General features: G+C 40.8%; 1 protein-coding gene across 1 annotated transcript; it reads left to right on the top strand.

The window, feature by feature from the left end:
* Positions 1-6,666: 6,666 nt before the first annotated feature.
* On the top strand, positions 6,667-15,788 carry marchf11 (membrane-associated ring finger (C3HC4) 11). The gene is made up of 4 exons (XM_029453887.1): positions 6,667-7,020; positions 10,729-10,884; positions 12,966-13,158; positions 13,980-15,788. The coding sequence occupies exons 1-4, from the start codon at positions 6,667-6,669 to the stop codon at positions 14,297-14,299; spliced, it is 1,023 nt and encodes a 340-aa protein (XP_029309747.1). The 3' UTR covers positions 14,300-15,788.
* Positions 15,789-15,979: the final 191 nt, after the last annotated feature.

Here is a 15,979-nt window from a genome sequence, read left to right as displayed (position 1 = left end):
GACGGCGAGCAGGAGACTAATTGATCAGGACGACTTGAAGAGAGAAACTGTGCCGATGGCTGAGAAGCATTAGCTCTGAGGAAGTCAGGGCAGGAGAAGATTCCTTTAACGAGTCAGGGTTTCACCAAACGCCTGTTTCTATTTAGTTAGTTTCACTATTTATATTGTTGCCTTCAAATCTACTCAGTTACTGTTCTGCGGGATATTCTGCATATACATTTGGTTAGAAGGTGAAATACCTTTTTGATCTTGGTCATTTTTAACTATATATTTGAACCACTTGAAGGATTTTAGACATCAGACGTCTGGAACTTATGTTTCTTTTAAAGTTCTGATCAGTTTTTCGATTTTGGGCCTCTTTTCAGAGTAGTGGTGAAAAAACATCCAAAATCCACATTTAGGGGTTGATTTAATAACTTTGTCTATTAGTGTCGGTAGATTTCTCCTAAATTCTGAGTAAATAATTGTGTTGATGTGAGTCATGAAGTGGGGAAGCTTCATGCTGATATCTGTTAGTTACATGTATGACTCTGTTCACCTGTAGTGTGTACAACATGTATGACCCTGTTCACCTGTAGTGTGTACAACATGTATGACCCTGTTCACCTGTAGTGTGTACAACATGTATGACCCTGTTCACCTGTAGTGTGTACAACATGTATGACTCTGTTCACCTGTAGTGTGTACAACATGTTTGACCCTGTTCACCTGTAGTGTGTACAACATGTATGACTCTGTTCACCTGTAGTGTGTACAACATGTATGACTCTGTTCACCTGTAGTGTGTACAACATGTATGACTCTGTTCACCTGTAGTGTGTACAACATGTATGACTCTGTTCACCTGTAGTGTGTACAACATGTATGACCCTGTTCACCTGTAGTGTGTACAACATGTATGACTCTGTTCACCTGTAGTGTGTACAACATGTATGACTCTGTTCACCTGTAGTGTGTACAACATGTATGACTCTGTTCACCTGTAGTGTGTACAACATGTATGACTCTGTTCACCTGTAGTGTGTACAACATGTATGACTCTGTTCACCTGTAGTGTGTACAACATGTATGACTCTGTTCACCTGTAGTGTGTACAACATGTATGACCCTGTTCACCTGTAGTGTGTACAACATGTATGACTCTGTTCACCTGTAGTGTGTACAACATGTATGACTCTGTTCACCTGTAGTGTGTACAACATGTATGACTCTGTTCACCTGTAGTGTGTACAACATGTATGACCCTGTTCACCTGTAGTGTGTACAACATGTATGACCCTGTTCACCTGTAGTGTGTACAACATGTATGACTCTGTTCACCTGTAGTGTGTACAACATGTATGACTCTGTTCACCTGTAGTGTGTACAACATGTATGACTCTGTTCACCTGTAGTGTGTACAACATGTATGACCCTGTTCACCTGTAGTGTGTACAACATGTATGACCCTGTTCACCTGTAGTGTGTACAACATGTATGACTCTGTTCACCTGTAGTGTGTACAACATGTTTGACCCTGTTCACCTGTAGTGTGTACAACATGTATGACTCTGTTCACCTGTAGTGTGTACAACATGTATGAATGTTACAATACATATCTTTAAAGGAGCTTTTCTCTAAAGGAGCTTTTTCTCACACTCTTCAGCAGAAGTCTCCACTTCAGCAGCACTTACATACACCAAACTCTCCACTTTCATTCCTCTCTATATTCTGCAGCTTTGTGCAGAGGGCTTTGTTCACATGTCACTCACAGCTCATGTTATACAGATTTCTAGTACTAAAAAAGATTTTTTAAATGTCTGTTCACAGTATTATCTAAAACCTTTTGACTCTAATATGTTAACAAAAGAAAAACCAGAATGTTGAACCTGTGTTATCTGATGTTCACAAATCTACACATATTTGATTACATAATGCCTAATTTTCATAATTAAAAATAAAATTTCAGAAAACTTGTAATACAAAATATAATCGTCTTAATGTAATAATGAACTCGGGGAAGTTTCCTGGTGATATGTATTAGTTAAATATTTCACCCCATTCACCTGTTGAAGAAAATGGTTCTTCTCAAACAAACCTATTTTTCTTTTTTTTTACTATTAATAATGGATTTGATTTGATGTCCTTTACACGAAGAGTAAAACCTGAACTTCTGTTTCCTATTAAATGGATCTATCAGAAGGTAAAATCTAAAAGTAAATTCAGAGACGGTCCATCACCCGGCCCTCCCTGCGAGCCCTGGGGGCCTGGTATTGATCGGTGCCTCATAGGTAGTGATTGGACATGAGTGGATAATTTCCTTTGCTGCATTAGAGTCCATTACTGGCCCGCTCCCCGGAAAGCGATAGACATCCTCAAAAGAAAAAAGAGAAGATTCTTCTTGGAAAAGCCGATGATTCACCGGCCGAGGCTCCTCCAACTTTATTATCCGCTCCATTTGGAGGTCGATAATGAGACGGGAGGTCAAGGCAATAATTTAGACTGTTTTTGTCCTTTTCTGACGCCTCGGTCAGTTCTCCACTCTGGATTAACTTCCCCCTGTTTAGCATTTATACGCAGAATATAAACCTTTAATAAATGCTTTATCATACATCGATTCATTCATTTACTCAACCTTTATTTAAACTAGGAAATACATAGTGTTAATAATATAAGTGTTTATTACATATACACGACCTGCAGTGTAAACATGGCAGTAAAAAGCAGTTGTAATAATACTTATTATTATATATTAGTATGCATTTAGAAATGTCCTTAAAGCTGCATTTTACTGTTATAAACCAGTAGCGCTCACACTCAAAGTAGCCGTCAGTCCACAGCTGAAACTAAAAAACACTTAAATACGTTTCAACTGTTTACATTTCGTTTCAACCACAAATCCCTGAACTGAACGTGTGTTTACGTCAGTTCATCAAACTTACCTTTGTATATTTGTATTTATCTCATCATAGTATAAGAATTATGCACAACTGATGTTTTTTAAATTCATTTCTTTAATAATCTCACAAACCCCCCATGTAGTACTCCAGATGACCACTAGGGGCGCATCTGAGAAACATCGTTATAAAGCATTTAAGAAATGTTTGTTTACTGCCCTTGAATACGAAAAAAGGTCCTTAAAGTAAATTGTTACCTAAAGGTGTTTATGTTCAGCAGACTGAGGAAACAAGTCGTCTAATTATAATTAAAAACACATTTTTATCTGCATTTTAGATCCAGTCAGAGACGATTTGTTGATCTTGCAGCAAAACGTTTTTTAGAACAAATTCCCAGCTGAGATTGAACCTGAACAGACGCAGATCTGGATTATTTGAGGCTTGAATGTCCTTCTCATGGCCCCCCAGGAGGGTTTGTTCTGTGGCAGATCATTACTCATGCACACAGTCCAGGGATTTAAACTGGCAACCTTCCCATCGTAAGATCTCTCCTACATTCTGCTGAGTCCTCCTACCCGCTGCTATCCTTATTATTTCAGGTACACTGATAGCAAAGCCCTATTCTTCAGACATTTTGGGATATTTGGTCCATGCAAAGAATAATGGAGGGGAAGTGAAATGCAGAAAAGTGGGAACATTGAATATACAGACTCCCAGGGGCATGAAAACCAAAAGAAAGTCTGGGATCAGCAGCTACTCTTTGTAATGCATTAAATAATAATGAGCTTGAATTATTATTCGTGTTATTACTGACCCATTTAGCAAACTGTTCATCATGCTTTCCGTGGTATATTGGGTCCATCTGATAAAATGTTTTAGCAACAGATCCTGAAATGTGAGGTACAATGTTTGAGGTACAAATGTTGGAAAAGCTTGTGTTAAACTTCATTTCCTGTTGTGGAAGAGCTTCAAATAGAAAGCATTTAGCAAAACGTCACGCGTTTGTGAAGAAGTGAGCAGACGACTGGAGAAACGAGACTTGGATTGAACTGCACGAGTCGTGTGAGAGTTTGTAAACGGATGATGTCAGATAGATTTCGGTTGTTAAACGCGGCTCCATTTACTTCCATTCATCAAGACTTTCCTCTGTTTTTGGATTCTTCGTTCACCGTGGAGGCAGGAGACAAACAATTCTTCAAGAGTTCAAGGTCCCACGATGTGAGTAATTGATATACGAATGATCATTTTGTAGGTGAAGTCTTCCCTTTGAACGAGGTCTTTCGCAACATGCTGCTTTTATACAAGTGCCAACAGCCCTAAGTGTGTCGGAGCAGGGAGTTCTGTTAGAGACCTTTAGGAACCCTCTCAGAGATCCATGTGACCTCTTTAGCGATCCTCGAAACCCTTCAAAAGAAACTTCCCAATACCACCAGGGATCCTCGAAACCCCCTCATTAGCCATATGACCTCTAAAGAAACTCTCTTACCCAATCAGAGACCCCGTCTCTTCACTAGCTAAAACCCTTAAAAGAAACACTGAGACCCTCGAGGAGCCTGTGATCCCTGAGCAACACCAACAACTCCCTAAAGAAACCATGTGACCTAAAAGCCACTAATAACAGCTGCACATGGGCCTCATGCAGTCTCACTTTGGAGATTTTGGACTATTTTGCTTCCAGAACTTGTCTTCTTTCAGACTAGTAGATAGAAAACATCCAAAAGCCACATTTAGGAGTTCATGTTTGTAACTGTGTGTGTAGATTTAAACTCTCCACAGCTACATTACATAACGCCTCATGTACATATTAAACACTTGTAATATAAAGTTGTGTTGATGTGAGTCATGAAGTGGGGAAGCTTCATGATATCTGTTAGTTACATGTATGACCCTGTTCACCTGTAGTGTGTACAACATGTATGACTCTGTTCACCTGTAGTGTGTACAACATGTATGACCCTGTTCACCTGTAGTGTGTACAACATGTTTGACCCTGTTCACCTGTAGTGTGTACAACATGTATGACTCTGTTCACCTGTAGTGTGTACAACATGTATGACTCTGTTCACCTGTAGTGTGTACAACATGTATGACCTTGTTCACCTGTAGTGTGTACAACATGTATGACCTTGTTCACCTGTAGTGTGTACAACATGTATGACCCTGTTCACCTGTAGTGTGTACAACATGTATGACCTTGTTCACCTGTAGTGTGTACAACATGTATGACTCTGTTCACCTGTAGTGTGTACAACATGTATGACTCTGTTCACCTGTAGTGTGTACAACATGTATGACCCTGTTCACCTGTAGTGTGTACAACATGTATGACTCTGTTCACCTGTAGTGTGTACAACATGTATGACTCTGTTCACCTGTAGTGTGTACAACATGTATGACTCTGTTCACCTGTAGTGTGTACAACATGTATGACCCTGTTCACCTGTAGTGTGTACAACATGTATGACCCTGTTCACCTGTAGTGTGTACAACATGTATGACTCTGTTCACCTGTAGTGTGTACAACATGTATGACTCTGTTCACCTGTAGTGTGTACAACATGTATGAATGTTACAATACATATCTTTAAAGGAGCTTTTCTCTAAAGGAGCTTTTTCTCCCACTCTTCAGCAGAAGTCTCCACTTCAGCAGCACTTACATACACCAAACTTTCCACTTTCATTCCTCTCTATATTCTGAAGCTTTGTGCAGAGGGCTTTGTTCACATGTCACTCACAGCTCATGTTATACACGCTACACTCACTACATGCAGAAACATGATTTATTTGGTGATTTATGGAGAGAGATCCAGAATCTCCTCTGTGAAAACCTTTGACTCTAACATGTCAACAAAATGGAACAATAATCTTGAACCTGACTTTATCCAAAGTTCACATTTCTGTTTGGGAATGTGTGCAAACCAGCACGTATTTAATAAGATAATGCCTCATTTGCATAATTAAACATAACATTTTAGAACACGTGTAATGCAAAAACAGGGAACTGGGAAATTCTGTTTCAGACTCATAGTGGAACCTTTCATTCTCCATCAACCAATGCCTCTTTAAAAGTCTGATAAGCTATTTAAGCCATCGTTCTGGATAATGATGGCATTTGTAGGCCAGCAGGTGACCCCCTTTCACACAGGGAGGGTGCTGCGGGTCTCCACAGCTCACCACATCCTGGATCCTCTGGCTGCTGAGAACATGATGCAGCTCATCTCTCTGCTCCAGCCGGCTGTGCAGAAGTAGTGCATGCGTGGGTCTGGAAAGTCATCTCCTGCATCACATTAATGGGATAATAATGTGATTGATTGGTCACCTTTGCAGGGGAAAAGGTATGTTCTGCTTCCTGAGAGTGCAAGACTCTTCAGAGAACTTGTAGCTGAGGGTTTTTGCTGAAGAGTCCATCAGCAGGGTGAAGACTCGACACATCAGGGGGGAATTTAACCTGGTGTGTAGCTGTCAGCTTTCTCAGTGGGGACTCAAGAGGGGGAGGGGGAATCCGGCGCTTCAGGACTGCTGAGCCCCGCTGCGATGCATGGAGGCTGTTTGGAAACGCTCCCCGGGTCTCCGGAGCGCATGAGGCGTTTCCAGCCGCAGAACCGGGGGGATCCGGCCGCTGATCCGCAGCTCTGCCAGGCTACCACACTATAGGTTCGGCTACAGGAGCAGGGCTCGGTTCGGTATCCACGGAGCGGAGGTATATCTGCATCCCTGCGCCGCGGCGGTGGTGGATACTGTGTAAGCATAGTGGCATCTATGCAATTTTATCTCGACTTTTCATTTTATTATGAGCGCAGAGGAGGGAGAGGCGGGTCCTGCTTGTGGGAAGGTGAGGGGGGGCACTACCCTCGCCCACAGCCACACCTGGGATGAAGGCGAACCGCACGGCTCCCATAGACGTCGGCACCCCGACGATGAGGAGGAGGGAGAGCCGGGAGAGCCGGGAGAGGACGCTGAGGGCTGCCGGGAGGGCCGGCGCTGCAGGGATGCATGTGAGGGGAACAACGAGGGGAATATCTCCAGTGAGGAGGAAGCTGTCGGCGGAAGATCGTGCAAAGAGCAGACGATGCATTCAAACAGCAGCAGCGAGACCTGCATCCCCACTCCCAGCTGTCGGATCTGCTTCCAAGGCGCAGAGCAGGTAAATGTACCGACGTGCAGGTGAACTGTTAACAGGTCTCACACCACTGTTATCAAATCTCTGTCTGGCGTTTTTAAATTTTAAATGCTGGTTTTGTGAATGGTGAAAGTCAATGGTGGGCAGTAACTAAGTACATTTACTCAAGTGCGGTACTTAAGTATAATTCTGAGGTACTTTACTTGAGTATTTCCATTTCCTGCTACATTATACTTCTTACCCCATAATATTCAGAGGGAAGAATTTTACTTTTTACTCCGTTACATTTATTGTACAGCTTACTTTAGTTTGAAGAATCAGATTAATAATAGAAAATATAATCAATAAATAATGCATCATGTCTTATTGTAGGTTAAAATAAACTTTATTCATGCTTTGGTTAAATTCACAAGCTACCTGACTCTATAGTATTACAAACACTCGTCCAGCTTCTACATTAAAGAGATGAACGCATGAATGCATCACTAACTATAATCCAATAATATAAAATATGTATTATTATATAGAATGAGAACTTTTACTTTTGTAAAATTTCGAAAAACAGCGTTTGACATGCTGGAGACCCCTGATTGGTCGGATTTCTGTAGTGAAGAGAAGCAACAAGAAGCAACAAGAAGCAACAAGAAGCAACAAGAAGCAACAAGAAGCAAAGTAAAAGTGAATATTTATTACGTGATGTTCAAACTTAAGAGTGTAAAACAACACGGGACGTGCAGTGACTTCAGCACCTTGGACAGCACAAAGCTACATCTGCAGTTCCACAGGTTGGATCATTATAATGATCATCATCATCATCATCATCATCATCATCATCATCATCATCATCATCATCATAATGAGCAATAACGTCATTTCACAATTGAGCAGCTGAGCTACTAGTTACATTAAGCTGCATTTCAGAGAGACATTGTTCTTTTTACTCAGTCACACTTCTCTGACAGCTTTGCAGACTGAAATATGAAACGTTTTACTCAACAGTATATAAATCAATTAATCTTGACATGAAACATTAAAATGCAGTCAGTAATAATCTCATAAAAGGCTAAAAGCAGCTGCAACCATTTCCTCACAGAATGCATCACCAGAGGAAGTGACGAGTACACAGGACTCACAGAAGCACTGCACTTAGTGAACTTTATTTATATAATACTTTTATTAAAAACAGCTGTTCCAAAGTGCTCTGTTAATAATACAATGCATAACAGTATTAATATCAACAATAACATGAACACACATATACAATTTATATACAACTGTATAAGTGGGTTTAAAGCGTGTAGTAAAGGTGTTACACACTCAGTTTGTTCATATATAAAGTCAGGAGTTAGTTTTATGTAGACCACTGGTTACCTGCAAAGGATCCCTGGAGGTCCTCAAACCTCACGTTTGGAACCACCTGCTACGGGTATATAATGCAGCCCTGTACTGCAGCAGACATCCACACATCTCCAGTTTCATGAACTACATTTGCATTTAAACGTTCGCAGTACATTTACTTAAATGTAATACTTTACTTAAACTGCGTCACATCAGCGGAGGATGACAGACTGAATCCTTATCTGTGGAAAACATCGTCCCCGAGTGAAGCTGCCTGCGTGTCTTCCTGGAGGTGGATGGACAGACAAGTGGACACTCTCCATCCGTCTCTGAAATCTGACACTCTGCAGGCCTGTTCGTCTCGTGACAGCGAGCCTCGATGAGGAACGATTCACCCCAGAGCTTAAGGGAAAGAGAGGAGTCAGGGCAGTAAATGTCTAAGTGAATATCCTGTCTCCTGCACGTGGGCTACAGCCTATTAGAGCTAATCTAATAGCTCTGCCTCCGGGTCCAGACTGACGTTTGATTTTTTCGACAAGGCCGCAGGCTGGCCGAGCTCAGCAGTCATCAAGAAGACTGTGAAACAGAAACTTTACACTTTACACATTCATGTCTGAGCAGAGTGAGGATGAGTTATGTTTGTGTAGCATTTACTCTGTTACCTTGAGTTAGTGAAGAACATGTTTTCCTCCTGCGAACGAAGACTTAAACAAATGGAGAGAAGTGTTGATGAACTGAAGTGAATGAGGGACAGTACATGAAAACATCTGTTCACACACTCCCGCACGACGTGTGCAGTATGATCTCATTTATCCAGGCGTATGCACTCTTCTTCACAATGTGTACTTCCTGCCTCCCCATACAGTCGTAAAGAAATACATGGATATATTATGGTCACATTAACACCCTTCATTTGAAGCCTGGTTGACTTTCTACTAGCCTCCAGAATCAATGGATTAGAAAACTAAAAGAAGGAATGTTTTCAGATTTCAGAATGTTGGTTTATCATCACGGCTTCCCTCCATAGCTTTCCCAATTCAGTTAATTCAAGCGAAAGCCTCTGAGGTCCTCGTAAAGCCACAAGGTTAGTACGACATGATGAAAAACGAGCTGCCTGACCGCTGACCTTAATATACTATTAATATGCCACTCACAGCCCGGCCGGCAGGTCAGCTGCAGTAATGGCCGCCCGAGGAATGCCTGCAGGAAGAGAAAAGAATCAACAGGAAAAATAGATACGGCTTTGATGATTAATGTCACGCTGCATCCCGCCTTTAACATCCGCCAGAGTTGTAGCTTTTGAGAAATGATCATTGATCTGAGCGAGGCTGTAAAGCCTCCTGGTGAACAAGTCGTGGGTTTTCTCTGATGTATGACCCGCCGGGAGGAAAAGGCCAAACTGAGGCATGAAAACAAGGATTTCAAGATGATGGGAAAAGTTGACACGTAGACCTTGAGAAAGATGTGAGATTAATATTTGGGAGACGCTTCAACTATCGACCCAAAAGCAGATGGTTTCTGTGTCTTGAAGATTCTGTCACTGCTTCAGAGAAACGTTCACGACAGGAACAGCAGACGAGATATAAATATACACAGAAGAGTTTTAGTGTCGGGCAAAAGCAAAAACAAAGAGGAGGATTTATTTTATTTTGTCAAGAATAAAGTCAAAATGTCTTAAGAACTTTAAGTTCAACACTAGTTTGATTTATTCTTCTTGTTTCAACTTTGTTTTCGATATATTGACTTTATTTAAAAAAAGCAAGAAAATAAAATAATTCAGATTTATTTTTTCTTATGCGTGACCCTGATATTAAAAGTTCGACCTTATTTCTCAAAATCTCGACTTTATTCTCGAATTGCAAAATAAAAAAAACATCCTCCTCATGCTTTCCCTTTACGCCTGGCACTAATAATCTTCCGTACATGTTAAGTAGATCGTGTACTTAATATTAATGTACCTCTGTACCACCATTAACTATACTTGTGTAAAGCATGCAGCAGTGTGTGCACTTCCTCTCCTGTGGTTTCTTCTGACCAGCTTATCAAAATCAATTTGCAGAGTGTGAAGTGCTGCACTGGGTAAAGACACGTGGGGATGTTGAATCACCTGCTCTGTAAGAAAAGGGCAAATGTCAGAGGACGAATCCAAAGTGTCCAGCTGACTTTTAATGGAAGTTTTTGATACATGAATAACAAACCAGTTCCCCTGATGAAGACGTGTTATTTATGTATCAATAAAGGAATTTTTCAGACAACCAAATACTATATACTTCCACTAAAAGTACGTTTTTATTCGTATTTAATTTGCAGAGCATCAAAGTTTTCTTGACTATCCTAATCAGTCCGCTTTAGATTTGATGTATATTCATATGACTGTTCTGTGGTGTCATGCAGGGCGACCTGCTGAACCCGTGCCGGTGCGACGGCTCGGTGCGGTACACCCACCAGCACTGCCTGCTGAAGTGGATCAGTGAGCGAGGCTGCTGGACCTGCGAGCTCTGCTGCTACCGCTTCCACGTCATCGCCATCAACATGAAGACACCTTGGCAGGTGAAAGACTGCAGGCCGGGTTTGGATAGTTGTCACCTGTGGAAACACACACCTACTTACCTTTCAGTAAACTATTGGCCACATTATCAATATCTTTATATTAATCATAACAAATAGAGGTACAACTGTTTTTATGTTAAAAAAAGTAAATAAAATAGAATTAAAGGAAAGAAGACTTAACTTTTCTTTAACTTTTTTTAACCTTAAAATAAATATTTAAATAACAAAAAAAGCTTACAAACTGTATTATTCAGGATGTCATGTTATAAGTTTCACTACACGATTATAGTGGCCAAAATAATTCATGATAACGATATTTTTGCGATGAATTGATGAATTAATTGCACTTAAAAGTAGGCGTGTAGGGAGAGAGTCTGTCACCATTACTGTGTGGAAACGATTAAAGAGCAAGGATTATTTATGTGTATTATATCAATTATATCAATATTTCCTTTTTTAAATATCACGGTTATTCCCAGTTTACACACATACTGTTAACAGTATTTTTAAAGTTAGTTGGAATACTGTTATAAATAAATAACATATTAAATGCAACACATGTAAACATTACAAATGGCTGCTACAAAGAAAAGATTGATATGATCGGTACGAGTTGTAACACAGTCTGTCTTTGAGCATCTTTCTGCAGAGCTCTGGAGAAACAACAGTGAGAATTAAAGTGTTTAAAATGTATTCTTGCTGTTTAATTTATTGTTGTTGGATTGCACACTTTGTATGAGGATGAGGGTTAAACTGTAAACTTGTAGATATCAATAAAAAGGGAGAAAGATCTTCTTCACATTAAAATGCCTGACAAGCGATGTCACGTCAAACTGCAGACATTATATTATATCCGGCTTTTTTACGGCTTTTCTTTTACAGCCATTAACATTTGAGGTTAGACTTTTCTCCCTCCGAGCTCTCTAAATTATTATAAAGACATTAACAAGAGATTGTTTTTACAGTATCGACCCGCCAGTTAGATTGATTCTCAGAAATATTCACAGTCGAGGAAAACAGCCAAACTGACAGCAAATAAACCAGTCAGAGCACTTCCTACTCTCCTTTACGAAACCCAAATATAGGAGTCTTAATAACGCTATAATTATAATTATTATACTCTTATAATTATTACTCTTCACCCTCTAGATAGACACCTTTTTAATAGCATCTTTTTGATTTCTTATGAATGGTTTATGGTAGAAAAAGGTGAACAAATCTTTTTTAAATTGTGATTTAATTATTTACAGTAGAAACAGAGCTGTAAATGTCCAGAGTGCATCATTTAAACTGTTAGTCCATTGAACTCATACAGCTTCAACCCCTATGATAAAGCAGAATTTCAGCTGAAATTGAGCTGATAAAAGATAAAGATGTGCATTAGTGGTGAATTGGCTGATCTCATCACTAGTGACCAAACATCCCTTAAAACTTAATAGTCCTCCAATAATCTATGAATACATATAGTCTTCTTAAATAACTGAATACATTATATTACATGTCATCTAGCAGACACTCTTATCCAGAGCGACTTACAGTGAACTAACTACAGGGACAGTCTCCCTGGAGCAACTCAGGGTTAAGTACCTTGCTCAGGGGTACAATGGTGACAGCCTGGTATTGAACACAAGGCCATCCGGTTTGGAAGGCACCACCAGACCAATACAATATATCTGAAATTCTCTGTAGTTTCTGAATTATGGAACATGTGGTTTGAATAACTGCAAATTAATCTGCAATGACTCATTTGAGAATAAAATAAAATGATTTTAATGAAGCGTTCGTCCCTTGTGATTCAAACGTCGGAAATGTGATACTCAGAAGATTTCTGTTTTTACACTGTAATTTACAACATGAATATCATGCTGTATTGAAAAACACTTGAAACTAGTGATTGAGACCGTAAGGGAAATAAACGGGGTAAGAGTCATTTTCTCATAGACTTCTATACAACCGGACTTCTTTTTGCAACCAGTGCAGTCTCCCCCTGCTGGATGTTAGAAAGAATGCAGGTTTAAGGCTCTTTCGCTTCAAATGTTTTTGTAACAGTGATCTGTGTCCTCTCCCCTCTCTGTGTGCAGTGGCAGTCCATCACCATCACACTAGTGGAGAAGGTGCAGATCATCGCGGTTTTTCTGGGCTCTCTCTTCTTGGTGGCCAGCATCTCCTGGCTGCTGTGGTCAGCTCTCAGCCCGCAGGCCGTTTGGCAGCGGCGTGACGTCCTCTTCCAGATCTGCTATGGCATGTACGGCTTCATGGACCTGGTCTGCGTAGGTGAGCCTGCAAATGAGTCATGCAGCTGTAATCAGCAGAATGGAAGAACAAAAATGTAAATGCACAATGTCGTTTTCTGCCACTAGGGGTCTCTGAACCAAAACACTAATAAAATATGGATTTTGGTGGCGTTATGAAGTAGCGTGGGATCATGGGAGTTTGTCATTGCAGTCAGCTTCTCTCTTTTATTTTGTATTTTGTCATTGTTCCTCGTACAGGGGGTTTTACTGGGGGTGGAATTATCCGTTTTGGTCTCCTCTCCAAAAGAAAGCTTTGAATAAAACCGGTAAAAACACTAAATAAAGACGCAGTTTTTAGCGGAATACAGACGTCCCAGAGGGGCTGCAAGTCGAGTTGCCACTAATGTTTGCCCAGCTTGTTTATCTGATAACGTAATTTCCACCAGTTCAGGAAGTTTTTACCGGGAGCCAAATTATCCGCAGAGTTTAACAATGACCTTTAAAAAATCAACACATTCTCACTCCCAACTCGTCAGATATCAATGATTTAGATTCACAGGGGACACGAACAGCAGTCTCCAGCACAGCCATCTACCCGACCTCCCTTCTACGTGGACTTTCTCGTTGTTTATAATACGGCAGTTGCTTTACATTGCTTTACATTGCAAGTAATAGAAAGCCAGGTGCGTTTCACACAGACATTAAAGGGTGCCTCGTACATTGGTAGAAGACTCCAAGAGCCATTGACCAAGAGGTGTGTATTTGATGAGTTGGGAGTGAGGAAGGGTTGTAGAGAATATCTAAAAATGTGACCACATCAGATGATCAACTTATCCTTTAATGTTTTTGTCCTTGTAACAGGCTTGCTTGTCCACGAGGGGGCAGCAGTGTACAGCGTCTTCCTGCGCTGGCGGGCCGTCAACCTCCACTGGGATGTTCAGAGCTACGATAAAGCAAAGGACATGGAGGACACGAGCACGGGCCATTCCTTGTTGGCTCCCAGAACGCTTTGGTTGCCTCTGGCTACCTTTGGGCCCAATGGCCCCTTAAGCCCCACCCAGCTGGGGCCACAGCCATGGACCTGCCTCTGTTTGGCCCCCTTCTGCCCCGGCCTGGTGCCCCGAAACAACCTCAGCCAGGACAGTGACTCAGAGGTCGTCATTCGTGTAACATCGGTGTAACAACAGGCGATATTTATGCAGGAACAAAGCATCTGATGGTTTGTACTTGGTGGTAACAATCTGGGCTTCTATGGGCAGTTTATAATATCACACAATTTGTTGTGTTCTTTTTAAAGATTTTCTAAATTGTTTCCGAATTAGTTAGAATTGTTTGTCTGCTCTGGGGCCGGTCCTCAAAACAATCTCAACATTTAAATGAATTCACATGTGAGGAGGTTGTTGCCTTTGTGTTTTATTCTTTAAAAAATATTTTTCTGCATAGAAGTACATGAACCACACTCCCCTTTCCTTTTCCAGACCATTGTACAGCATTCATGTCATTTGGGATAGAAAGTGATGATTATCAGATTTACAACTTGTGACCATTTTCATCATCACAAAACTCTAATAATAATAATAATAATAGTTTAGGATGGCAGAGTTGGATGTGTGAGAGTTGATACTCTGCATTATATTCCTTAAATGACCTTGATGGATGGGCTTTGGCTGAGTTGAGGCATCCATTCTAGTTTGTTTTAGACACTTCTGCATTGTTTGACACCAGATCGGATATGTGGGATCTTTCAGAAAACAATATTGTCGGATGTTGAAGTGAACAAGTAATTACAAAAGTTGCCACATGACATGTACACAGCATAAGGGCGGATGTGTCTTCAGATATTCTAGTAAACCTTAGTTTTACATTACTGCAGTTTCCTATAATTTCATAAATTAGAACTAATATGTAACTAAATGTATAAAAACAAAATCTTAGAAAGAACTGTAGTGGGAAAATGGAGGCCATGTTTAATTGGTACACCTCCAATTTCCAAACATAAAAAAAGAATGTAAATTACCTTGTTTACATGGGTTCAAATAGAGGTCCTTGTACTTGGTACCAAATTATCTGAATATTACAGGTATGTAAAGTAAAGTGTTACCGATATAGCAACATGACAAAAAGCCAAGCTAGCAGCCCAGTGAGCCTGTAAGTACATTACACATCAAGGAAAACAGCTGGACAGTTGTCAAATCAAGAGAAAGCATCGATCCTAGGATTCTTACCACTAGTGGTGCAAAAAACATTTATCAATCTAACCCAGACTTTGTGTCCAGACTCAATGCAAAGCAAATTGTAGTGTTGCAACTACTGCACATTAAGTTACTGCACATTTTCTCCAGTTACAATTTAATTTGGGTTAAACAATTTGTGCTAACCCCGAAGCTACAGGAGTCCGCTATGAGAAAAGTGGCACAGACTGACGCATGTACTGATCTGTTCGGTGATTTAAATAAGTCCTTGACATTTATCACAAAGCTTTGCTAAGATTTACTTCTCAGTTACTTTGGCTTATGTTTGCTTGGAGCTTAACATACTAAACATTTTACAATTGGCACATGAACACTATTACCGTTAGCATTTAAACATGCTAATGTTCAATGTAGGGAGAAAAGATCCATCCATCCATCCATCGTCTACTGCTTATCCAGGATCGGGTCGCGGGGGCAGCAGCTCCAGTAAGGAACCCCAAACTTCCCTTCTCCGGGCCACATCCTCCAGCTCCGAGTGGGGGATCCCGAGGTGTTCCCAGTGAGGAGATATAATCTCTCCACCGAGTCCTGGGTCTTCCCCGGGGTCTCCTCCCAGCTGGACGTGCCTGGAACACCTCCCTAGGGAGGTGCCCAGGTGGCATCCTTACT

Source organism: Cottoperca gobio, chromosome 17, assembly GCF_900634415.1.
Source record: "Cottoperca gobio chromosome 17, fCotGob3.1, whole genome shotgun sequence".
Lineage (NCBI taxonomy): Eukaryota > Metazoa > Chordata > Actinopteri > Perciformes > Bovichtidae > Cottoperca > Cottoperca gobio.
This window is presented reverse-complemented; position numbering and strand designations above follow the sequence as displayed.

Coding starts and splice junctions, on each gene's coding strand:
- marchf11 (XM_029453887.1), top strand. CDS start 6,667: ATGAGCGCAGAGGAGGGAGAGGCGGGTCCTGCTTGTGGGAAGGTGAGG. Junction 7,021..10,728: donor GCTTCCAAGGCGCAGAGCAG/GTAAATGTACCG, acceptor GGTGTCATGCAG/GGCGACCTGCTGAACCCGTG. Junction 13,159..13,979: donor CATGGACCTGGTCTGCGTAG/GTGAGCCTGCAA, acceptor TCCTTGTAACAG/GCTTGCTTGTCCACGAGGGG.